Source organism: Heptranchias perlo, chromosome 18 (genome assembly GCF_035084215.1).
Source record: "Heptranchias perlo isolate sHepPer1 chromosome 18, sHepPer1.hap1, whole genome shotgun sequence".
In the NCBI taxonomy this organism is placed as follows: domain Eukaryota; kingdom Metazoa; phylum Chordata; class Chondrichthyes; order Hexanchiformes; family Hexanchidae; genus Heptranchias; species Heptranchias perlo.
The window spans coordinates 14,976,669-15,001,431 of NC_090342.1; the positions used below are offsets into that span (position 1 = coordinate 14,976,669).

At 40.0% G+C, this 24,763-nt stretch overlaps 1 protein-coding gene across 1 annotated transcript; it reads left to right on the top strand.

The window, feature by feature from the left end:
* cct2 (chaperonin containing TCP1, subunit 2 (beta)) lies at nucleotides 1–24,763 on the top strand. Its single transcript, XM_067999426.1, has 16 exons — nucleotides 1–106; nucleotides 2,286–2,360; nucleotides 3,087–3,152; nucleotides 3,397–3,508; nucleotides 4,159–4,235; nucleotides 5,290–5,402; nucleotides 12,704–12,906; nucleotides 13,433–13,533; nucleotides 13,664–13,791; nucleotides 13,914–14,017; nucleotides 14,783–14,902; nucleotides 15,067–15,195; nucleotides 17,828–17,931; nucleotides 22,946–23,045; nucleotides 23,163–23,304; nucleotides 24,494–24,763. The coding sequence occupies exons 1-16, from the start codon at nucleotides 104–106 to the stop codon at nucleotides 24,522–24,524; spliced, it is 1,608 nt and encodes a 535-aa protein (XP_067855527.1). The 5' UTR covers nucleotides 1–103; the 3' UTR covers nucleotides 24,525–24,763.

Genomic DNA, 24,763 nt, shown 5'->3' on the forward strand with positions numbered 1-24,763 from the left:
CGGCTTACATCCGGGCTCTTAAGGCTGGGCTTCGTCCGGGTAAATGTGACGCAGTTTCCGGCAGTTGGTGCAGAAGCTGAGGGACGGCGACGGTGGTGTGATCATGGTATGTAGCTCGAGTCAGGCCCGGCCCGGCCACACCGGGAACTACGGCCGCTTGGTGTAACCGGCGCATTTTATTCCCCTTCCCCCGCTATTTTCTGCATTTTTTTTGTGGGGGGAGTGGAGGGTTGAATTTGGCTCCTCACACCGGCCCAGCACGTGGTGCGGTAACGGTTTTGAGCAGCCCGGTTCCTGAAACCGGTTACCGGCCCGGACTCTCCAGTGTTCACCCCCCCCCCCCCCCGGTAATCGGTCGGTGGGTGGGCGGGATCTGCGGAGAGTCAGATATGCCGGGATTTGGGGGGGTGGAGAATTCGGCAGCGCGCTGGCGGTTTGTTTAGGGCGCGGGAGAAAGCTGAGGTTAAAATCGGCTTCAATTAGAAATAAAAATACTGCGGTGTTACGAGCCCAAGCTTGAGGGATCTGTGAAAACCCAACCGTGTTTGACGTTTCTTTCCCGAACATGGAGCCCAAACGGATGGCACAAGTCGTACTGATGCCGGCCTCGAGACCTGGACAAAGCCGGCCTCACCGAAACTTCTAGTGCTTCGAGGGGGTGGAGTCTTATCCTGAGACCGAGTGCGCAGGTCTCGCCAGGACTGAGAAGTCGCATTCTGCAATATGTGAATAAATTGGACTGGTCTCTGCTATAACAACGTGCGTTTACATAGCGCCTTTAACGTAGTAAAACGTCCCAAAGCGCTTCACAGGAGCATAATCAGATAAAAATTGACACGGCACCCAAGAAGGAAACATTAGAATAGGTTGGTTAAAGAGTAAGTGTTGCTGGAGGAGGTTACAGCGATAGGGAGGGGCAAGGCCATGGAGCGATTTGAAAACGATGATGAGAATTTTACAATAAATGTGTTGGAGGACCAGGAGCCAATGTAGGTCAGCGAGCACAGAGGTGATGGGCAAATGGTACTTAGTGAGAGTTCGGACACAGGCAAAGGAGTTTTTGATGAGCTCAAGTTTATGGAGGGTGGAAGATGGGATGTGGGCCAGGAGAACATTGGTACAGTTCCATCTGGAGGTAACAAAAACATAAATGAGGGTTTCAGCACCAGATGGGCTGAAGCAGGGGTGGAGATGGGTGATATTAGAGGTGAAAGTAAGTGGCTTTTATGATGGAAAGGATGTGGGGTCAGAAGCTCAGCTTGGTACTCAAGCCAGGCTGCAAAGTGCCAAATAGAAAGATGAGGTGCTGTTCCTCGAGCTTCTGTTCAACTTCACTGGAACAATGTAGAATGCTAAGGACGGAGAGGTAAGAGTGGGATTAGGACACAGAATTAAAGTGGCAAGCAACAGAGCTTGTGGTTGTGCTTGCAGACAGAATGGGGGCGTTCAGCAAAGCAATAGTCTTATCTACATCAGACGACCAAACGTAGAGGAGACTGCGTCGTGAGCAGCAAATACAGTATACTAGTTTGGTGGAAGTACAAATAATTCAATGTCTCACCTGGAAGGTATGTTTGGGACCCTGGATGGTGGTATGGGAGGAGGTGAATGGGTAGTTGTTGCATCTCCTACATTCGCATGAGAGGGTGCCAGTGGAAGGAGAGCAGATGTTAAGGGTGATGGAAGAGTGGAAAAGTCCCTTCGAAATGCTGATGGGGGGAGGGAAAACGCGTTTGGTGGTGGGTACATGTTGAAGATGACGGAAGATGATCAGGTTTAAATGGCAGTGGCAACATAGTAACTTTGAAACCCCTTCATAGCTTTTTTTGTGTATGTAAAGAGGCTAATTTAAGCTTTGAGAAATTCTTTTCTACAACTAGGACAGAAATGGATTGCAGTGACTGCTTTTCTGTTTGCTGCTGTTGTATTTCCCTTCCTACCTATTGGTGAAATTGCTCTGCTGTGTAAATGTAGCTGCTCAGAGCCATATTCCAGTGAGCACTGCAGCTTAAGTAAGTTGTAAAGTCTTAAACTCCTGCACAGAAATCTGGTGTGTGTGCATTTGATTGGCATTATTCAAACCCATATAGGTGGTGCAACTTTTCAATACAACAATATTTAGAACTTGGGGTGGCTGTTTGTCCTTGAAAATAAAATTTTAAAAATGACAGTGACAATGATTTGTGACATTTGAAATTACTATGTAGTTGTTTTTTTCATTCAAATTTTCAAAATTAATTATGGTTAATGTGATTTGGTTTTATTGTTTTCCTTTTTTTTGATAGGCTTCCCTTTCACTTGCCCCTGTCAATATCTTCAAAGCTGGGGCTGATGAAGAAAAAGCTGAGACAGCCCGTCTGGTAAGCAATCCAAGTAATACTCTGAAGTTAATTCCTCTTTCCTTGAGGGGTCCAAAACAATTTTTTAAGTCTAATACAGCTTTTTGTGTTGGAATATTGAAATAATAACACATCTGACAAGGCATGTAGTCTGGAAAAAGTTTTGAAGTGAAGTTTAGTGGGTGAGAGAAGGAATAATCGGCTGAAAATTTACCAGTAGAGATCGGAATCAAGTAATTCTGTTTATTTACCAAAAACCATGACTGATTTATTATAGACAGTTGATCTCTACAGACAATCTTAGAAACTAGTTTAATTACCTATAATGCATTTAATGTTCAGACGTCCATAAGGGGGCAGGTAGTCAAGGGAAATTTGTTTGGTTCAAAGTACTCCGCCATTATGTATTGGAAAAAATCTACAAAATAGTTTATTTTAAAGAAATCTTAAGTTTTCTGACCTTTCATGGAAACTCTGGACTAGATATTCTTTTCCTCCCTTCTCACTGCTAGACCATTGCATCACATCACCAACCAATGTAAACCACATGTATTCTTCAGTAGCTCGATTGATAGTAATGGGAACTGGAACTTAGGACTGACTTGAGAGCTGATCCAGATGCCCGAAAATAGGAAACCAAGCTATTGACTATTTTTCCTGTTGCATAGTAAAGTGTAAATAAACTATGCAATTATTGTTTTGCATTTGATAAAATACTTTCAAAATGATGTGTGTGATTTGTTTCAGTCGTCTTTTGTCGGTGCCATTGCAGTTGGAGATTTGGTTAAAAGTACTTTGGGACCAAAAGGCATGGTAAGTAGCAAAATTTAGACTTTCTCCAAAGTTTACAGGGTTTAACGTAAATTGAGTTTTGTGCACACTTTTTGATAAGTTTATAGGCTGCTGCAGATTGGGTTATTTTTATCATTATTTGTCCTACCGATTAACTTTGACATTGGAGATTTACAGGAAAAAACTCTGTGGGTGTTGCACGGTGTTACCTATTCTAAAACTGGATACAGCACACAAAAAGGATTATATATTATCTCTGTTCTAGGACAAGATACTGTTGAGTGGGGGAAGAGATAGTTCTGTGACAGTGACCAATGATGGAGCAACAATCCTTAAATCCATTGGTGTTGATAACCCAGCTGCTAGAGTATTGGTTGGTGAGTTAATATGATTGCAGATTTTGTACATGTAATTTCAAGGCTTGTTTAAATTTTATTGGTGGAGACAGAATTAGAATTGGGAAGAGCCTTTTAAGTAATCTATTAGTTATAGTTCTGATGGTCATAAATTTAATTTTTCTGTCTGGGCGGAGAGGAGAATTAGGCTGACTTGAAGGTTTCCTCAATGTCGGCTTTATGCTGTAGCTTTCTAATGTATACAAACGCTTCGAACTTGGGGGTTGAGTTTCTGTAGTTCTCCCAAAAGTTCAGCCAAAGTTATGACTGATAAACAAGAGAACCCTCCATAGCAATTAACCCCATAATGGCAAGAAAATAAGATGTTTGGACTCTAGCTTACATTTGTGGAGGTAACACTGGCATACTGTATTCAAATGACTGTTGCGCAATGAATGATTAGCACAGTAAATGAAAGTTAACCTGAAAGGATTATTTCTGTTTGGTTTGGACTTTTTTTTTCCCCGTAGGTGCTTGGCAGACGTGTAATTTTGGGGGGAGCTGGGTGTGGTGGGCAAGAGGGAGAGGGGAAGGAAACACAGCTATTTTGGCTGAGTAAGTTACATTGCTGCCTGGAGGGTTTTTTAAAAATGAAAATAGTTTGCTGATTAACTATGTTCTCTTACTAACAGAGCTGTCTAAGGTACAGGATGAAGAAGTTGGGGATGGAACAACATCTGTGACTGTGTTAGCAGCTGAGCTCTTGAGAGTAAGTGGTCTTTCTGGCATTCTTCCAGTTGTTTGTGCAATTACAAAAAGTTAACAAAAGAAAAAATAATCTTTTTTTGCAATGTTATCATTTTTGCATGTTGCTAACAACTCATTGTGGTGCGGTTGCCTGCTTGTTAACTTAGTGATTACCTCCATAAGGGGGGAGGGTAGGGAAAGTAACTTTGGGGTATTATAAATATGGTATATTCTTTACTGCCATGTATTAAATGCCATAACGAAATATGTTAAATTGTGTAGCTATCAGTGCATCTGCGTTTTGTTGGCTATGCTGTATTTTCCAAATGACATTGGTGACATTTCTTTGCACAAAAATATCTTAAATGTTTTGAAATTCTAGTGGATTTTTGGAATGAAGATGGGAAACAACTTGCAATTATATCGTGATTTTTACAGAAAGATGCTTCAGAGCCCTTACCATTCGGGGGAAAGGGGTACATTGGATTCTAAGAACAGGAAAAGAAATGGGGAATGGAGAAAATAGGGTGGCAGACTAAAAAATCCTAGAGCAGTAGAGCATAGTGGCTGAATCGGTGGCCATCAGTGGTGGAGTGAGGAGAAGTCAAGTTTTAGGGGAATAGAGGGTGTATGCAAGGATGTAAGGCAGGAGGGCATCACTTGGACAGCGTGGGGGTGAGACCAGGCACAGATCCGAAAACAAGGACATTTTTGAAGTCAACACACTGGAGCACAAGGAGCCAATGAAGTTTGGAGAGAATGGGGTTGATGGTAGTCTGGGACTTAGTGTTGGGGAGGATGCAGCCCTGGTGTTTTGGATGAATTGAAGCTTTGGACAGTTGGCGCAAGGAGGCCAGTTAGATCATCAATGCAGAAGTAAAGCCTTTATGTGATGAAGGTATGTACTACGGTTTCAGCAAGTGAAGGAGGATGATGGGGTGCAGGTGGTTAAAAAGTGGTTTTTGGTAACTGGTTTTTGATGGCTGGTTATTTGGCAATAAAATTTGGTACTAAATGATGCATTTTTTCCTGTGAGTGACTATTGTCGATTATACGCACCTTATTTTTATTCTTAGGAAGCAGAATTACTTATTGCTAAAAAGCTTCATCCTCAGACAATTATCGCAGGATGGAGGAAAGCAACCCAAGCAGCAAGAGATGCTTTGAGAAAAGCAGCGGTGGATCATGGGTGAGATCATTTTGTTTTACTTTTGTACTTTTTTTGATAAAAGAAGCCTTAAAGTATAAAAAATGAAGGGATCTTCCTTATCAAATCACGAGTTTTTATTCTGACTCAAAACATTGGTAGAAGTTGTGAGCCAAAGTCTTAATTTTGTTCCTTGTGGCCAAATTTTCCAGTTTTAAGATTTTGGAAATCCATTAACGAATACTTAAAGTCTATCAATTATTTTGGACCTGGTAAGTTATTTTGAAAATGCTTAGTGTAAAATTAAATAATGTAGAACCACCGTTAAAGTTTTGAATTCATTATACTTTATTTCCAATGGGCTATGCTGATACTAAGAGAAATCCCAGGTAGTTCAGATTTCCTAGAAAAAAAATAAATTTTATCAAATCAACAGCCCAGAAATAGCCTGTGGTACTATTAGATATGAGTTACTTTCTTTTTGTTGTCCAATTATATAGGCCTAATAGTTATAGCAGCAGACTTATTTGATTGCGTTTTTAAGGGACTGTGTCATTCTTTACTCCTCTATACTATTGTGATTAAATAGTGCTTTCACTTCGCCAACTCAAGTTCAACATACCACTGGCCTCAGATAAACTTCAATTTAGCATATTCAGCTAGTGCGCACACGTTATAATTCTTCTTGATTTGAGGAGAAGAAAGATTGTATATCATTTACCAGTTTTCAAGTTCAGTGCTCAGAAATATAGAAATGTAGGACGTGACGCCATGACTGTTTGCATACTCATCATATCCCGTGTGTCTTTGTAGTAAAATAACAGTCTTAAAGCAGTGCTTCTTCAGTTATCTGGGCTGATTTAAATGGTGATTTACAAATTAACTTAAATTTTTACAACCTGGAGGTAATGAAACTTTCTGGAACTGTGCACTCAGTATGAAGGTGGAGAGCATATTGTGCCCTTGCATCAGTGTGGTACATTGCTACACATGTTTCTATGACATTTATGGGGAGGATTTAAGCTAGTACGGGGGAGGAACTAACAAAACACAGCAAAAAAGGAAATTAATAGTATCAATAGCAAAATAAATGAAGTAAAATTTCATTTATATAAGAATGTTGTAAACCCGTAGGCTTAACCCATTAAGGTCCATATGTATGGAGTGAGAAACATTTGCAACGATGGCTAAACTTATGGCTGCTTGAGTAGTTGGGCACTATGACATAATAGAAATCGCAAGAGACATGATTAACCTGTAATAATGGAGTAGAGTACAAAATACAAGGATTTAAGACAATTTTGGAGGGACTGACTTAACAGAAAAGGTGGTGGAGGGAGGTCTTCAAGTGGGAGGAGGTAGGGGATAAATGAAATAAATCTATTGTCACAGGATAAACTTCCCAATGAGCTAATCTGATAGGAAGTATGTTGTGCAAAAGGCACAACAGTGAATCTGAGTTTGCTTTCGACCACCAAGTCAAAGCAAAAAGCAGTTACTCAATGAAGAGGTAAGTAAAACTGATGTAAATAGAAATTTCTATTAATGGGTGCTATTTCAACAAACCTAATATATACTGGGGGTGCCCAAAAGGTCTAATATCTAATAAATGTAGTGCATGACTGCTTTTTGACTTGTGTTAGGGATGCCACATCTCAACTTGGTAATGGTGAATGACTCATGGAGGATTATGGCACAGAAGGAGTTCATTCAGCCCATTCTGCTTGTGCTGGCTTTTAGAGCAATCCAAAACTCCTCTCAATGCATCATTCTCTTTCCCCATAGGGCTGTATCTTCCCCCTGATTCAAATATTTATCCAATTTTCCCTTTTAAAAATGCAACAGTCCTTTCCGCAATCACTCACTGTGGCAACGCATTCCATGCTTCACCAACCTTCTGCGTGAAGAAATTTCCTCTAATTTCTCTCCTCGTTCTTCTAGTGACATTTTAAATTAATGATCCCTTGTCACTGACTTCCCCAACCAGAGAAAATTGTCTTATTCAAAACTCTTCAAAAAAAATAAAATCTGCTTAGCCTTCTCTGCTCCAGTAGAAATAGTTCCAGTATTAAGTCTGTCCTGTTAACCATAGTTTCCCATCCCTGGCGTCATCTTGGTGAATATGTGCTGTATGTATACTATTGCTTTCTGTAATGGGGCACCCAAAACTATAGCCTAATATCTTGTACAAATTTATAATTACTTCTCTACTCTTGTATTTTGTGCCCCTATTTATAAAACATGAAATGCTGCTGATTTTTTTAATGTTTTATCTACCTGCACTCTTGCTTTCATGGAATTATGTAGTTGTACCCTTTCAGTGTCTTTCGATTGAGAATGTACTCTTGTATCTTGTTTTTACTCTCAATTACTGCCTCACACTTATATCTACTTTTAAAATGGATTTTCCGTCTGTCTGCCCATTCTGCTGACCTGTCAATGTCTTCCTGAAGTCTTTTACAGTTATACTTTTTGCTGAACCCCCTTATTTTTGTGTTGTCAACAAATTGAGATTGTGCTCACTATGCCAAAGTCCAAATCATCTACATATAGAGAATAAAAATGGACACAACATTGACTCCTGGGGTACATCTCTTCCAACCCTTCTCCAATCTGAGCAACACACAATTACCTTAACTATTCTTGTACAGCAATCCATTTTCTATGTTACTGCATTTCCATTTATACCATGTGCCTGACTTTTTGTAACAAGCCTCCTGTGAGACACCTTAGCAAGTGCCTTCTGAAAATCCACATAAATTGCATCTTCTCCATTACCATTATGATCACTTTAAAAAAAATTACTATTGTTTGTCAAATAGTACTTGCCTTTCAACAAATCCACGCTGGTAGTCCTCGATTTTTGATTCATGTATTTCTAAATGCTCACTGATTTTATCTTGAATTATAAATTCTAGCTGTTTGCCCATAACTGATCGATTAACTGGCCTGTAGTTACCCAGTTTCTCCTCCTCTCCCTCTTGAACAAAGTTGTTACATTGGCTACTCTACTTACCTATGACACGATTTGTAAATTTAGGGAGGATTGAAATTGTGCCTCTCTTACCTTTGACTTTTTTCAACAGCCGAGGCTGACCCACCTTACTAATTTTTTTTACAACCATTCCTTTTCTACAGTTTCCTCTAACAATTGTTTCATATCCTCTAGAACACTTGCATTCTCACTTCCACTGTTCTTGTAAAAAAAAAACTGATGCAAAATATTTATTCAATGTATCACCTATATCCACCACAATTAGACTCTCCTCTTCAACCTTGAGTAGTCCTATGTCTTTAACTGTTATTTTTACCTTTTTATAATGCTTATATAAAAGCCCTTACTATTTCCTTTCATATTATCTGGTGGCTTTTTTTAATATTCTATTTACCATACTGAGAATGGAACTAATGACAATGACAGACATAACATGATTAAATTTGACATGCTCTAAGCTAAACAATATATAACTTTAAAAGGGTCAACTTGAAGGGAATGAACAGAGTTTAAATGATTGGAGTGGGGGGAGGTAGTAGTGCTGAAGAAAACATTAGAGAACAAATTACATACCTTTTTAAGAGCATCTATAAACTGCTGACCATCATCATGAGGGAGTTGAGTAAATACAGGGAAGTTCCACTGGATTGGAAACAAGCCGTCATAGAACCTATTTTCAAAAGGCACTAAAACAAATTTTGGTAACTGTAGACTCATTAATCTTGCATCAACTGAAAAATAACGGAACCAATCATTGGGCACTAAGTTGATGATTAATATATATAACTTATAAATAACAATCAATGTAATTTCAGAAGGGGGAAATCCTCTAGGACCAACCTTGAATTATTTAAGATGGTGACATCCGAAACAGATGTTGCAAAGCCCTATGATGTAGTTTAACTGGACTTCTAGAAGGCGCTTGATATAGTCGTACATGAAAGCCTGCTACAAAAGCTTGAAAAAGTGGGTACCATAGGTAAAACTTGGTATATGAGGAATTGGCTGAAAGAGAAGTAGTAGTTAGAGGATGATGTACCGCTAGTGGGATGCACTGATTGGAGTCCTCCAGCAATGTGTGCTGGGGTCTCTGCTTTTAATCTACACAGAATTGCTGGGTAACAGTTGAAGCTTATGAATTAGCCAAAGAGCTAATGATTTAGACAGAATTTGCAAGTGGATGAACTATTGCAAATTAAATTCAATATAGAAAATTGCAAGGTTTTGGGATGAAAAATGAAGGACCTGCTGAAAGGACCTGTCACCATTGACCAGAAATTTAACTAGACCAGCCATATAAATAACGTGGCTACAAGAGCAGGTCAGAGGCTGGGTATTCTGCGGCAAGTGACTCACCTCCTGACTCCCCAAAGCCTTTGCATCATCTACAAGGCACAAGTCAGGAGTGTGATGGAATATTCTCCACTTGCCTGGATGACTGCAGCTCCAACAACACTCAAGAAGCTCGACACCATCCAGGACAAAGCAGCCCGCTTGATTGGCACCCATCCACCACCCTAAACATTCACTCCCTTCACCACCGCGCACCATGGCTGCAGTGTGTCCCATCTACAGGATGCACTGCAGCAACTTGTCAAGGCTTCTTCGACAGCACCTCCCAAACCCACGACCTCTACCACCTAGAAAGACCAGGGCAGCAGGCACATGGGAACAACACCACCTACAAGTTCCCTTCCAAGTCACACACCATCCCGACTTGGAAATATATTGCTGCTCCTTCATCGTCGCTGGGTCAAAATCCTGGAACTCCCTACTTCACCACACGGACTGCAGCGGTTCAAGAAGGCGGCTCACCACCACCTTCTCGAGGGCAATTAGGGATGGGCAATAAATGCTTGCCTTGCCAACGACGTCTACACCCCATGAACAAATTTTTTTTTTAAGAAACTGACTACTGAAAGAAATCACTTGGCATATCCAGGCATCATAGCGTCATAGGAAATGAAATGGAATGCTGCTCTTTATGGCCAAATTAGGGCATTATGCTAAACCTGTAGCATGTTTTGGCCAAACTGCCTTGAACACTGCATCCAGCTTTCCCTTGAGCTTCATTAACCAGAAGGACCACAATACTGGTCCTTACTGTTAAAAGCCTAGGTTTGAGGAACGGTTTAAAAAAAAAACTTGAACCCTTCCGCCATGAAAGGAGACAAATGAGAAGGAACCATAGGGAAATATAAGATCAAGTGGAGTAGAAAATGTTATTTAAGTTCTCTCCACTACGACAAGGAGATATAGGTACAAAGCAAATTCAGGAGTAATGTCAGGAAGCAGTTACTCACGGTGGTTAAAACCTGGAATGGTCTTCCAGGTAGGTTAGTGGAAACACAAATTCTGGAATAATTCAATAGGAAATTGGATGTTGTGATGGATGACGAGGTTTCATAGACTCTTACAGCGCAGGAGGAGACCAGTCGGCCTGTCGTCCATGTGCCGGCTCTTTGAAAGAGCTGTCCGATTTAGTCCCAATCCCCAGCTTTTTCCCCATAACCCTGAAAATTAGTCCTCTTCAAGTACGTCCAGTTGCCTTTTGAAAGTTCCTATGAAATCTATTTCCACCACTCTTTCACACAGTGCGTTCCAGATCTTAACAACCCTCTGTGAAAAAAATTCTCCTAATTTTCCCCTCTAATTCTTTTGCCAATTTTTTTCAATTCTATGACCTCTGGTTACTGACCCACTTGCCAGTGGAAACAATTTCTTCCTATTTGCTCTATCAAAACCCCTCATTATTTTGAATATCTCTATTAGGTCTCCCCTTAACCTTCTCTGCTGTAAAGAGAACAATCCCAGCTTTTCCAATCTCTCCACATAACTGAAGTCCCTCATCCCTGATAAACCTCCTCTGTGCCCTCTCCAAGGCCTTGACATCCTTCCTAAAGTGTGGTACCCAGAATTGTACACAATACTCCAGCTGAGGCCTAACCAGTGATTTGTAAAGGTTTAGTATGACTTCCTTATTTTTGTATTCGGTGCCCCTATTTACAAAGCCAAGTATCCAATGCATTTTCTTAACCGCCTTATTAACTTGCCCTGTCACCTTCAAAGATTTGTGAATATGCATTCCCCTCAAAATAGTACCATTTAGATTATACTGCCTCTTCATGTTCTTCCCAAAGTGCATCACTTCACACTTATCCACATTAAATTAAATTTGCCATGTATCTACCCATTTCACCAGTCTATGTCCTCCAGAAGTCTGCTACTATCTTTCTCACTATTGACTATGCTGCCAAGTTTTGTATCTTCCGCAAACTTTAAAATTGTACTCCCTATCCCCAAGTTCAGCTCATTTATATATAACAAGAAAAGCAATGGTCCTAATACCGATCCAATGCATACTTCTCTCCAGTCAGAAAAACATCAGTTCACCACTACTCTCTGCCTCCTATCCCGTAGCCAATTATGTATCCAAGTTACCACTATCCCTTTAATTCCACGTGCTATTTTCTGAATAAGTCTGATATGTGGTACTTTTATCAAATGCCTTTTGAAAGTCTCTGGAAGGATCAACTCGATAGACTGAATGGGACTCCATTATCTGTGGGAAAGGTTAATGTCATCTTTTTATTTAGTGTTAGTATGGTTCAGTGTTAGTACTTGCTTCTGAGTTGAAGCCCCACTCTGGGGATTTGAGCATATAATTAAGGCAAACACGTTAGTGCAGTATTGATGGTGCGCTGCATTGCCAAAGGTGCCATCTTTCAGATGAGATGTTAAGCCAAAGCCCCGACTGCTTGTTCAAGTGGATGTAAAAGATGCCTTGGCAGTATTCAAAAAAGAGCTGGGGTGTTCAGGCCAACATTTGTCCCTCAACCAATACCATCAAAACAGATTATTTGGTGATTTATCTGATTGTGGGACCTTGCTTTATGCGAATTTGCTGCCATGTTTGCCTACATAAGTGTCTACGCTTCAAAAATACTTCATTGACTGTAAAGCACTTTGGGATGTTATGTGAAAGATACAAATAAATGCAAGTTTGTTCATTCTGAAGTATAGGGAGACAATAAGATTCTGACCTGCAATTGGTTAATCATAACTTTGTCCTTTTTTGAAGACAAAATCAGTAACGACATGCATCTGATTTTCAGAGCTCTTGGATTATAGACTATAAAAACTAACTAGTTACAGTTTACCCATTGGGTCACTTGATCGTAATCATTAGGGCATTTTACATTTATAGCTTGTATAATGATGTAGTTGCAAGAATTGAAATGAATTTTATGATGTAAATAAAGTACAAATGAGTGTACTTGTATAATTGTGTTATCTTGTATTATAAAAGTTCTTGATATCCCCCCTGACTCCCTCCTCTTATTATCAGGGATGATGATGCAAAATTCTATGACGACCTGATGAATATTGCCAGGACTACACTCTCTTCCAAGCTGCTGACTCATCACAAAAATCACTTTTCTAGTCTGGCAGTGGAAGCTGTGGTCAGGCTGAAAGGTTCTGGTAACCTTGAAGCTATTCATGTGATCAAGAAACTTGGAGGGAGTTTAATTGATTCCTACCTAGATGAAGGTAACATATTTCAAAATTCATGAAAGAATGTGACAATCTAGATAAATCTCTGATAAGGTAGAATTCTGGTTGTCTCTAAATCTAGACTGATAAGTAACGAGTTTGAAATAGTGATACCAGTGTTTCATCTAAAATGTTTTTCTGGGTGTAACCCGGATGCAGTTCACTTTGAAATTGTTCGCTGTCAGCCACAGATTGTACGATATTGTTGCAGACATCTTGCAGATTTCCACAAAGATATTTCTACCTTTCTCCCTTCCCTCCCAGGCCTTCTCATTTTCATAGTTAAAAATCCCATAGATTCTAGTAAATCTCTTCTGCACCCTAAGGCCTTGACATCCTTCCTAAAGTGGGGGGCCCAGAATTGAACACCATATTCAAGCTGAGGCCTAACCAGTGTTTTATAAAGGTTTCATGGTGATGTTCTATGGAGAGAACAGCTAGATAGTTGTAAGAATAAGATGATAGTACTGACCTCTTGAAGACTATTTGAATCTTTTTAAAAGTATTTAAAAATTGTTTGCAGGTTTTCTTTTGGATAAGAAAATTGGAGTTAACCAACCAAAGAGAATTGAAAATGCAAACATTCTGATTGCAAACACTAGTATGGATACAGACAAAATTAAGGTGCGTGAGAACTGTTTTGGGGTTCAGTTTCTGTAGTCTTGATGTTTGTGAAACTGCATATCTCCCAATAGGCAACACCCAGTAATTAGAATTCTAGAATTATACTTGATCATTTTGCATCTTTTGACAGATATTTGGATCGCGTGTGCGAGTAGATTCTACAGCAAAAGTTGCAGAGATTGAACTGGCTGAAAAGGAAAAAATGAAAGAGAAGGTGGATCAAATCCTGAAACATGGGATTAATTGTTTTATCAATAGGTAGTCATGGCATTTTTATTTTAGAGCATGGTTATTTGCAAAACCTTTCTTACAAATGTGAGCTGAAATATTTTCAATGAAGTACTGCATTATGTATGAATATACTCTTTTTAAAATTTCAGACAGCTCATTTATAACTACCCTGAACAGTTATTTGGTGCTGCAGGGGTTATGGCCATTGAGCATGCTGATTTTTCTGGAATTGAACGACTTGCGCTTGTAACTGGTAAGGCAAAGAAGTAATTCACAAGACACACTTGCCCTTGTGGGGGCGGGTGCCATCAGAACCATTTGTTTCAAAAGATTGATACCTGCTTTATGTAAACCAGCATGTTGGCTCGTTTTCACTTAATCTTTGTTCACTTTTTTTCTGGGCTCGTCGTCTTCATCTACAACGGTGTCTTTTTTAATCTTCAAAGTTTCATACCTGTTTTAAAAGTAGCACAGTTAATGTGGCAATTTGTATGCTCTGGTGCTCCATAATGTGTGGTGAATTCATTGTCAAATGTATAGGATAGGAATCTATATATATTAGATCTGTTTCTATATGATATGAGTAATGAAAAACTGAGGGTTAGGGACATACTGCCATTTTGTTTTCTGTGGTGCATAAAGCAGCTAGTCACAGAAGTTTGACTAAATTTTTGAACCTGCTGTCCCCGATCATTTTACCGGACCTTGGTAAGAGAAAACTAGAGTTTTTCAGATTATTAAAATGTGCTATGATAAAATTGACTGCATTTGCATAATTTTTAAAGCTCATTGGGCCTCTGTTATAGGCAAGCATTTGCAGAGTGCTTAGGATTGAATTTAAGCATTACATTTTTTAGGAGAGTAAAGAAAATTTGTTTGGAAATCACTTGTCATACTATACTTTGAAATTGTTTAAAGTTTAATATTCTTAAAATATGAAAAACGTAGGGGGGAAATGCGGGCACTTGATGTATATCATTCTAATAAAGCTTAGTGAACTTACTGTGACTAATTTTAGGTGGTGAAATTGCTTCAACCTTTGATCATCCTGAATTGGTTAAACTGGGACACTGCAAAGTTATTGAAGAGATCATGATTGGTGAGGACAAGCTACTTCACTTCTCTGGAGTGGAACTAGGTAAGTAATTTTGCTTACATTAATAGGGTCCTTATAAGCTGAAGAATAAATGTGATGTTCTGTTCCAGGATTCTGGATAAAAGTTGTTATTAAAATATATGGTGCACAGTAATTCTAAAATATTAATTTAGATGACTTACTGTATCTTTCCGCTTATTTTAAAGGTGAGGCGTGTACCATTGTTCTTCGAGGAGCTACACAGCAGATTATAGATGAGGCCGAACGATCTTTGCATGATGCCCTCTGTGTACTTGCTCAGACAGTGAAAGAAACTAGAACTGTTTATGGCGGAGGTATGCTTTTTTCCTTTATTGGCTACTTACTGATCACTTGGAAGTTTAGGTTTAGATAAATTAAACCTAAACTTCCAAATCTGCAGCCACAAATGGACCATTTGCACAGAATAGTCATCTCCTGTAGTTTAAGTCAAGTGAGTAAGCCCTTAAAGTCCTCTTTGTCTCTGAGCTAGAGCTATTCTGTTATAGATAAGATTAACTTTTGAGAGCATTATTGAAAATTTATAGGAGTATTTTAAAAATATTTATCTGGTACACTCCCCACCACTTATAGTATTGATGCTAATGCGATTTGCCTGCTATGTGGGTTGGGCGGTTTATATGAATCTTGCTGGAATCCTACAAACTTGCACTTTTTAAAGTCATAGTGAGTTAGAAACAAAGATTTTTGATTAGTGTTGAAATGTTCGACCAATTTATTGACACTCAGTGTATGAATAAGATAAATTCAATGCTAATGTGCTGCTGTGATATATTTAAACTCAAATTCTTGAACTGATACTGTGGCCTAAAAAGATTTGTGGAAGTACTGGTATCTTATCAGGTAACTCCTAATTCACTGATCAGTGAATCAAGAGAATATTGCAACGGTCCTAATTTGTAGCTGGCACCATTTAATGAGATTTAGTATAATAGGTAATTGCTCCCTAATGAGGAGTGAACGAGTCACTGAACACCTGTTTCTGCCCGAAATAACCGGCGCGCATAACATGCTGTAAGTGGTGAATTTGTAACCGGCACTAATGGTAATGACAAATGGTTTGCGCTATTTGCATGATTTTAAACAACTGCCCGATTTTAAACTTGGGTGGTTTAAGTGTTGGGACTGTATATTGTATGATTCACGGGCTTAGATCTTTATAATCTATCCACTACCTATTTATTTCACCTACTAAAACCCATGTCGCACTTCAGGTGCATGGGTTTTAGTAGATAAAATAAAAATAAATATTTGATCGACTAAAGATGTTCGCCCATGAATTAAGCTAATACTTCAGTGCAGTACCAAGAGTGCTACAATGTCTGAGGTGCCAGCTTTCAGTTGAGTTGTTAATCCGAGGCCATGTCTGCCTGCTCAAGTGGATGTAAAAGATCCGGTGCCAATATTCAAAAAAGAACATGGGAGATCTCCCGATGTTGTTCCCCAATATATCTCCTGTTGTCCAGCTTGATGGGACTGCCCTTGTTTGGTTCCACTCAACAATCCGATTTCTATCAATGGTGTCTCCTTCCATCCTGCACAGTCACCTTAGGAGTGTCCAAAGGATCCAACATTGGCCTCCTCCTCTACATTGTGCCCCCAGCGACGACATCCACTGACATGGGGGTCAGCTTCCACATCTACCCAGCTCTACCTCGCCACAATTCTCTCGACCCCTCCATTGCCTCTATATTATCAGACTGCTTGTCTGACATCCAGTCTTGGATGAGAAATTTCATCCAGTTAAACAAAAGAATGAAAACCATTATCATTGGCCCCCATTACTGACTTCTTCCCCCCTCCCCAGCCAGTGTCTCAAACTGAACCAGACTGTTCCCAAAATAGGTGTCCTATTCAACACAGAGCTGAGCTTCTGATCCAATATCCTTTCCCTCAGAGACACCACGTGCTTCCACCTCTGTAACATTACCTACCTCTCCCCATTCCTCAGCCTATCTGCTGCTGAAGCCTTCTTCTAATCCTTTGTCATCTCCAGCCTTGACTATTCCATTGCTCTCCTGGCTGGCCTCCCAACCTCCACCCCCTGTAAACTTCAACTCATCCAAATTTCTGCAGCCCATATATCCCAAAACAAGTGCTACTTGCCTAACACACTGTCCTTGCTGGTTTAAAGGCATCATTTAAAATTCTCAACCTTCTTGGCCTTACCCCATCTCCAGCTTCCAGCTCTACAATCCTGTCTGTACACCTGTGTGAAGCACCTTGGGATGTTTTTCCTGTTAACTTGCAATTATATAGCACCTTTGTCATTGTTGTCCTGGCCAACATTTTATCCCTCATTCTTGCTGTGTGCAAATTGGTGCTGTGTTGGCCTATACAACACCAGAAACCACATTTCAAAAATAATTCATTAGCTGTGAAGCACTTTGGGGCATCTTGAAAATGTGATGGATACTATATGCAAGTTCTTCCACTTCACTTTAAAAAAAAATGATTGGATTATAGGTCAGTGCTACATTAATGCAAAGCTGCTTTGAATGCAAAATTGGTGGTGTGACTTGCAATTTTAGTGCAGAAAGCATTATTACAAAAAGTGAGAGACATCTTCAAGGAGATAGTGTATTTAATGTCAGCACAAAGTTGACTGTCCAGTTGGCATCCTCCTAGAATTAAAATTTAATTTCTATTCCATACGTGAGTACAACTGTGAGAATTTGTGCACTCGTGTGCAGAATTCCATTGTCTTCCAGCGAAGAACAGTGTGGGAGCTGACACTATAAGTTGCGCCTTCTCGTCCTGCATCCCACTCTACAGGTTTATCTCAAACCTGCACTTGCTGTTTAATTACTCCCTCAGAGAGGGAGTGCTGAAAAAGTACATTTGTTTGAGGAATGCAGTTAAACAAAAATGAAATGTTGCAGAATTTCTATCATGCAATATCTTTTGATACGACATATATTTCTCCAGGGTGTTCAGAGATGTTAATGGCACAAGCTGTGTCCGAACTTGCTGTTAGAACTCCAGGTAAAGAAGCTGTAGCAATGGAGTCATTTGCTAAAGCGCTAGGAATGGTAAGTTTCATTAGAGTTGTATCTTCCTACCCTCCCAGTTTGCTGCCTTCCCTCCCCAGTATGGAGATGACTTTCAGTGCTTTGATTGCCAGAGTCCTTAACCATATTAATTTTTTTTAAAAACTAATCATTTTGTATACATTTGTCTAATATGACGATCCAGTAATGTTTGTTTATTTAAGCTTTTATAATTTGTTCATATCATAGTTTTGCTAGGGATTGTATTTTATGACTGGCTGAATTTTATTATTAGCCGTAAATGGGCCCTAATCAGATTGGGGTAGTTTTATATACTTGACTCAAAATAAACCAATGACGTAACATAGAAAACAGGAGCAGGCGTAGGCCATTTGGCCCTTCGAGCCTGATCCGCCATTCAATATGATCATGGCTGATCCTCTATCTCAATACCATATTCCTGCTCTCTTCCCATACCCCTTGATGCCTTTTGTGTCTAGAAATCTATCTGTCTCCTTCTTAAATATATTCAGTGACTTGGCCTCCACAGCCTCCTGTGGTAGAGAATTCCACAGGTTCACCACCCTCTGAGTGAAGAAATTTCTCCTCATCTCAGTCCTAAATGTCCTACCCCGTATCCTGAGACTGTGACTCCTCGTTCTGGACCCCCCCCCCACCAGCCAGGGGAAACATCCTCCCCGCATCCAGTCTGTCTAGCCCTGTCAGAATTTTATATGTTTCAATGAGATCCCCTCTCATTCTTCTAAACTCGAGTGAATACAGGCTGAGTCGACCCAGTCTTTCCTCATACAACAGTCCTGCCATCCCAGGAATCAGTCTGGTGAACCTTCGTTGCTCTCCCTCTATGGCAAGTATATCCTTTCTTAGGTAAGGAGACCAAAACTGCACACAGTACTCCAGGTGTGGTCTCAACAAGGCCCTGTATAACTGCAGTAAGACATCCTTGCTCCTGTACTCAAATCCTCTTACAATGAAGGCCAACATACCATTTGCCTTCCTAACTGCTTGCTGCACCTGCATGTTTGCTTTCAGCAACTGGTGTACAAGGACACCGAGGTCCCTTTGCACATCAACGTTTCCCATTCTATCACCATTTAAATAATACTCTGCCTTTCTGTTTTTCCTTTCAAAGTGGAGAACTTCATATTTATCCACATTATACTGCATCTGCCATGTATTTGCCCACTCACTCAACTTGTCTAAATCGCCTTGAAGCCTCTTTGCATCCTCCTCACAACTCACGATCCCACCTAGTTTTGTGTGGTCAGCAAACTTGGAAATATTACATTTGGTTCCCTCATCCAAATCATATATATTGTGATTAGCTGAGGCCCAAGCACTGTTCCCTGCGGTACACCACTAGTCACTGCCTGCCACCCCGAAAAAGACCCATTTATTCCTATTCTCTGTTTCCTGTCTGTCAACCAATTTTCAATCCATGCCAGTATATTACCACCAATCCTATGAGCTTTAATTTTGCACACATGTGGGACTTTATCAAAGGCCTTCTGAAAATCCAAATAAACCACACTCACTGGTTCACCCTTATCTATTCTACCAGTTACATCCTCAAAAAAAACTCCAGTAGGTTTGTCAAACATGATTTCCCTTTCATAAATCCATGTTGACTTTGTCTAATCCTGTTGATATTTTCCAACTGCCCTGTTATCACATCCTTTATAATAGACTCTAGCATTTTCCCTACTACTGATGTTAGGCTAACCAGTCTGTAGTTCCCTGTCTTCCCTCCTTTTTTAAATAGTGGGGTTACATTTGCCACCCTCCAATCTGCAGGAACTGTTCCGTAATCTATAGAATTTTGGAAGATGACAACCAATGCATTCACTATTTCCATGGCTACCTCTTTTAGTACTCTGGGATGCAGATTATCAGGCCCTGGGGATTTATCGGCTTTCAGTCCATGTGTAGACTTTAAGATTTATTGACCTCCAACTTGTAGCACCTCATCAGTTTCTTTGCTATTTAACCAGTTATTGAAATACAGTATTCATGGAGATCGCTCTTTACTACAGATTCTATGAGTAGAAAACCTTGGATGCTGTCATCCACTTGGTTAGTAAATATCTGCAGATTTCTAAAACGGACATAACATGCAAACAAATGATTCCAGAAACTGCATGTTCTGTAAATACTGTAAGATTTTGACTGCACGTATCCATACTCATTTAATGTTCCTCTTATCCCCCTGCATTTGCTGCTAGCGAGTAAGATGAAGCAGAAAAGGGGGGCATATGACAGATGTCACGTTGATAATGCAAGTGAGAACCAGGCTGAATAGAGAAAGTGCAGAGGAGAAGTGAAAAAGGAAATGAGAAGCAAAGAGAAAGTATGAGAATAAACTGGCAACTAACATAAAAGGGAATCCAAAAGTTTTCTATAGGCATATAAATAGTAAACAGGTTGTAAGAGGAGGGGCGGGGCCGATTAGGGACCAAAAAGGAGATCTACTCATGGAAGTAGAGGGCATAGCTGACGTTATAAATGAGTACTTTGCATCTGTTTTTACCAAGGAATAAGATGCTGCCAAAGTCGCAGTAAAAGAGGAGGTAGTTGAGATACTGGATGGGCTAAAAATTGATGGAGGAGATACTAGAAAGGCTGGCTGTACTTAAAGTAGATAATTCACCCTGTCTGGATGGGATTCATCCTAGGTTGCTGAGGGAAGTAAGGGTGGAAATTACAGAGGTGCTGGCCATAATCTTCCAATCCTCCTTAGATATGGGGGTGCTGCCAGAGGACTGGAGAATTGCAAATGTTACACCCTTGTTCAAAAAAGGGTGTAAGGATAAACCCGGCAACTACAGGCCAATTAGCTTAACCTCGGTGGTGGGGAAGCTATTAGAAACAATAATCCGGGACAAAATTAATAGTCTCTTGGACAAATGTGGATTAATAAAGGAAAGCCAGCACGGATTTGTTAAAGGCAAATCGTGATTAACTAACTTGATTGAATTTTTTGATGAGGTAACAGAGAGGGTTGGTGGAGGGCAATGTGATTGATGTGTATATGGGCTTTCAAAAGAAGTTTGAAGTGCCACATAATAGGCTTGTCGGCAAAATTGAAGCCCATGGAATAAAAGGGGCATTGGCAGCATGGATATGAAATTGGCTAAGTGACAGGGAACAGTAGTTGTGAACGGGTGTTTTTTAGACTGAAGGAAGGTATATGGTGGTGTTCCTCAATGGTTGTTACTAGGACCACTCCTTTATTTGATATATATTAGTGACTTGGACTTGGGGTGTACAGGGTACAATTTCAAAATTTGCAGATGACACAAAACTTGGAAGGGTAGTAATAGACTTCAGGAGGGCTGGTGGAATCGGCGGACACATGGCAGATGAAATTTAATGCAGTGAAGTGCGAAGTGATACATTTTGGCAGGAAGAACGAGGAGAGGCAATATAAACCAAATGTTACAATTCTAAAAAGGGTGCAGGAACAGAGAGACCTAGGGGTATATGTGCATAAATCTTTGAAGGTGGCAGGGCAAGTTGAGAAAACAGTTAAAAAAGCATACGGGATCCTGGGCTTTATAAATAGAGGTATAAAAGCAAGGACGTTATGTTGAACCTTCGTAAAACACTGGTTCAGCCACGACTGGAGTATTGTGTCCAATTCTGGGCACCACACTTCAGGAAGGATGTGAAGCTTTGAAGAGGGTGCAGAAAAGATTTATTAGAATGGCTCCAGGGATGAAGGATTTCAGTTACATGGATAGACTGGAGAAACTGGGTTGTTCTCCTTAGAGCAGTGAAGGTTAAGAGGAGATTTGATAGTAGTGTTCAAAATCATGAAGGGTTTAGATAAAGTAAGTAAAGAGAAACTGTTCCCATGGGCAGAAGGGTCGAGAACCAGAGGACACAGATTTAAGGTGATTGGCAAAAGAACCAAAGGTGACACGAGGAAACATTTTTTTATGCAGCGAGTAGTTATGATCTGGAATGCACCGCCTGAAAGGGCAGTAGAAGCAGATTCAATCATGGCTTTCAAAGGGGAATTTGATAAATACTTGGTGAAAAAATTTGCAGGGCTACGGGGAAAGAGCAGGACAATAGGACTTACTGGATTGCTCTTACGGCACGGGCTCCTTCTGTGCTGTAACCATTCAATGATTTATGAAAGTACAAGCAAAGACCTTCCCTTAATGGGCAGCCCAATTCTGTACTCTGTTATACACCCAAATTTGAATCATGTTCTTGATTGAGATTCACACTTGCAGTTTTTAAAAAAAATTTGAAATGGAGGGGAAAATCACCTGGAGTTCTATCTTTTGTTGTGGTTGGCACTTGTACCACAAGCATAAGGATGTAAATATTGAATATATTTTTGCTCTTTTATATTCTTAACATTAAATCTCAACCATAGATACCAAGTAAAACTAGAATGTATCTACCAGTGAAAATCAATCACTAGGAAATTAACCATCCACGCAATGCTAAAAATATTGCTAAGGCCACATTACTAACTCGGCAATAACCAACCCCATAAATTGTTCCAGATTATATTGCCCATCTCAGTGCTTGTTCTTTCTGCCTCTTTATCTAAACCTGTCGTGATTTTGAACACTTCTACCAAATTGTAGCTACTTCATACTTAAAAACATCTTATCACCTGTTCCTCGAATTGCATCATTAGTCCTGAATCGAACATATCAGGCTTGACTGAAGCACACTGCTAGTTTTCTCACTTTTTGAAGCATCTGCTCACCACTAGTTCTATTTTACCCTCTGTTATCAAGCTGAATACTCAATGTCAAAGTGTTGAATATGGAGTCTGACCATGCTTGAGTAAAAACTACACAACTTTCATGCGCTTTTAAAACTGGTGGATTTTTATGATGTATTCTGGGTGCCAAAATAATGTTCATAAATCCTGTAAATTATGTGAAGAAAACAATCTTTTTGGTATACTATTTCTAAGGTTGACATTAGTTATAAAAGGTACTACAGGTGAATTTATAGCAGTTACTGCATTTACAGTGCATTCATGCTTTTTTTCCCCCCCCCCCCCCAGCTGCCCACTATTATAGCTGATAATGCTGGGTATGACAGTGCAGATTTAGTAGCTCAGTTGCGAGCTGCTCATACTGAAGGAAAAACAACATATGGATTAGGTAAGTAACCCGACACAGAATTTTGAATGTTTGAAATAATGCATTTAAATTGATTTCAAGGGTATTATTTAAAGTGATTTGCTGTATTAAATAAAAATCTGCAATTTCTATTGTTAGACATGACCAATAGCACTATTGGAGACATGGCAGCATTGGGTGTTACAGAGAGCTTCCAAGTGAAGAGACAGGTCCTGCTGAGTGCAGCAGAGGCAGCTGAAATGATCCTTCGAGTAGATAATATTATTAAGGCAGCACCAAGGTAAAGCTTTGTACATGTCAAATATTTACAGAATTTTAAATTGCTGTAATTAAATAAAACTGTTAAATAAAAATAATGCTTACGTGTGCATGATCTGTACAAAGAGGAACATTTCCTGAGTATGTACTCAGAAGTTTCTTTTGTGTCCGTGTGCTGCCACTCAAATGTCCCTAGTGCACTAATTTATAAACTATATGCTTGTCCAACATCCAGTATTGGATGAGCAGAATTTTCCTCCAATTAAATATTGGGCATACATTGTCTTTGGTCCCCGCCACAAACTCCGTTACCTAGCCACTGACTCTATCCATTTCGCTGGCCACTATCTGAGGCTGTTTGCCACCTTGGCGTCCTATTTGACCCTGAGCTGAGCATCCAATCCCGTATGCTCTCCATCACCAAGACCACCTACTTCCACTGTCACATTGCCTGGCCCCGCCCCGCTTCAGTTCATCTGCTGAAACTCTCATCCATGCCTTCGTTACCTCTAGATTCAACTATTCCAGTGCTCTCCTGGCCAGCCTCCTACCTTGCACCCTCCATAAACTTGAGCTCATTCAAAACTCTGCTGCCTATGTCCGAACTCGCCCCAAGTCCCGTTCACCCATCACCCGTGCACTGCATTGACTCCCGGTCCAGGAACTCCTCTTTTTAAATTCTCATTCTTGTTTACAAATCCTTCCATGTCCTCACCCTTCCCTATCTCTGTAACCTCCTATAACCCTTTGAGATCTCTGCGCTCCTCCAATTCTGGCCTCTTGCACATCTCCGATTTTAATCGCTCCACCATTGCCGGCCATGCCAAGCCATCAGCTGCCTAGGGACTAGGCTCTGGAATTCCCTCCCTAAACCTCTCTGCCCCTCTACCGCTCTCTCTTCCTTTTAAGAGCCTCCTTAAAATCGACCTCTGTCCTAATATCTCCTTATGTGGTGTAGAGTCAAACTTTATTTGATTACTCCTTTGAAGCGCGTTGGGACCTTTTACTACGTTAAAGACTATATAAATGCAAGTTGTCATTATAAAGCATCAGCAATAGGGAAGGATCCTGCATGTTGGTTACATCTTCACCGATTTTCTTTATTTTAACTGCAACATTTTATTTTATCTGGAAATTCCATATATAATGCATGTGTACTAACCATTGCATTGCAGGTAATGTTTATCAGTACTATGGGTTATCTCTTTCAGGAAACGCGTTCCCGATCACCATCCTTGCTAAGCCACGAACGTCAATAATGAGAGCACATGGACTTCATGCCAGCAGTGAACACGAGGCATCACCCAATAGACCAAAACGAAGATTTGTATTTATAAAATTATAGTACATTGAAGTAAAGTGTTTGGGTCTCAATTTGACTGTAATCTTTCCTTTATGCAGAATGACTCTTGTAGATGAGGCCGCAAATGTGGTCAGAGGTTGTTTTCAGGGCATGTTATATTAAAGTTTTGTCGTCACAA

What these genes read in the sequence shown, in the direction of transcription:
- cct2 (XM_067999426.1), top strand. An exon ending in AAAGCAGCGGTGGATCATGG is followed by an intron (nt 5,403 to 12,703) that starts GTGAGATCATTT and finishes TCTTATTATCAG; the next exon opens with GGATGATGATGCAAAATTCT. An exon ending in ATTATTAAGGCAGCACCAAG is followed by an intron (nt 23,305 to 24,493) that starts GTAAAGCTTTGT and finishes TATCTCTTTCAG; the next exon opens with GAAACGCGTTCCCGATCACC.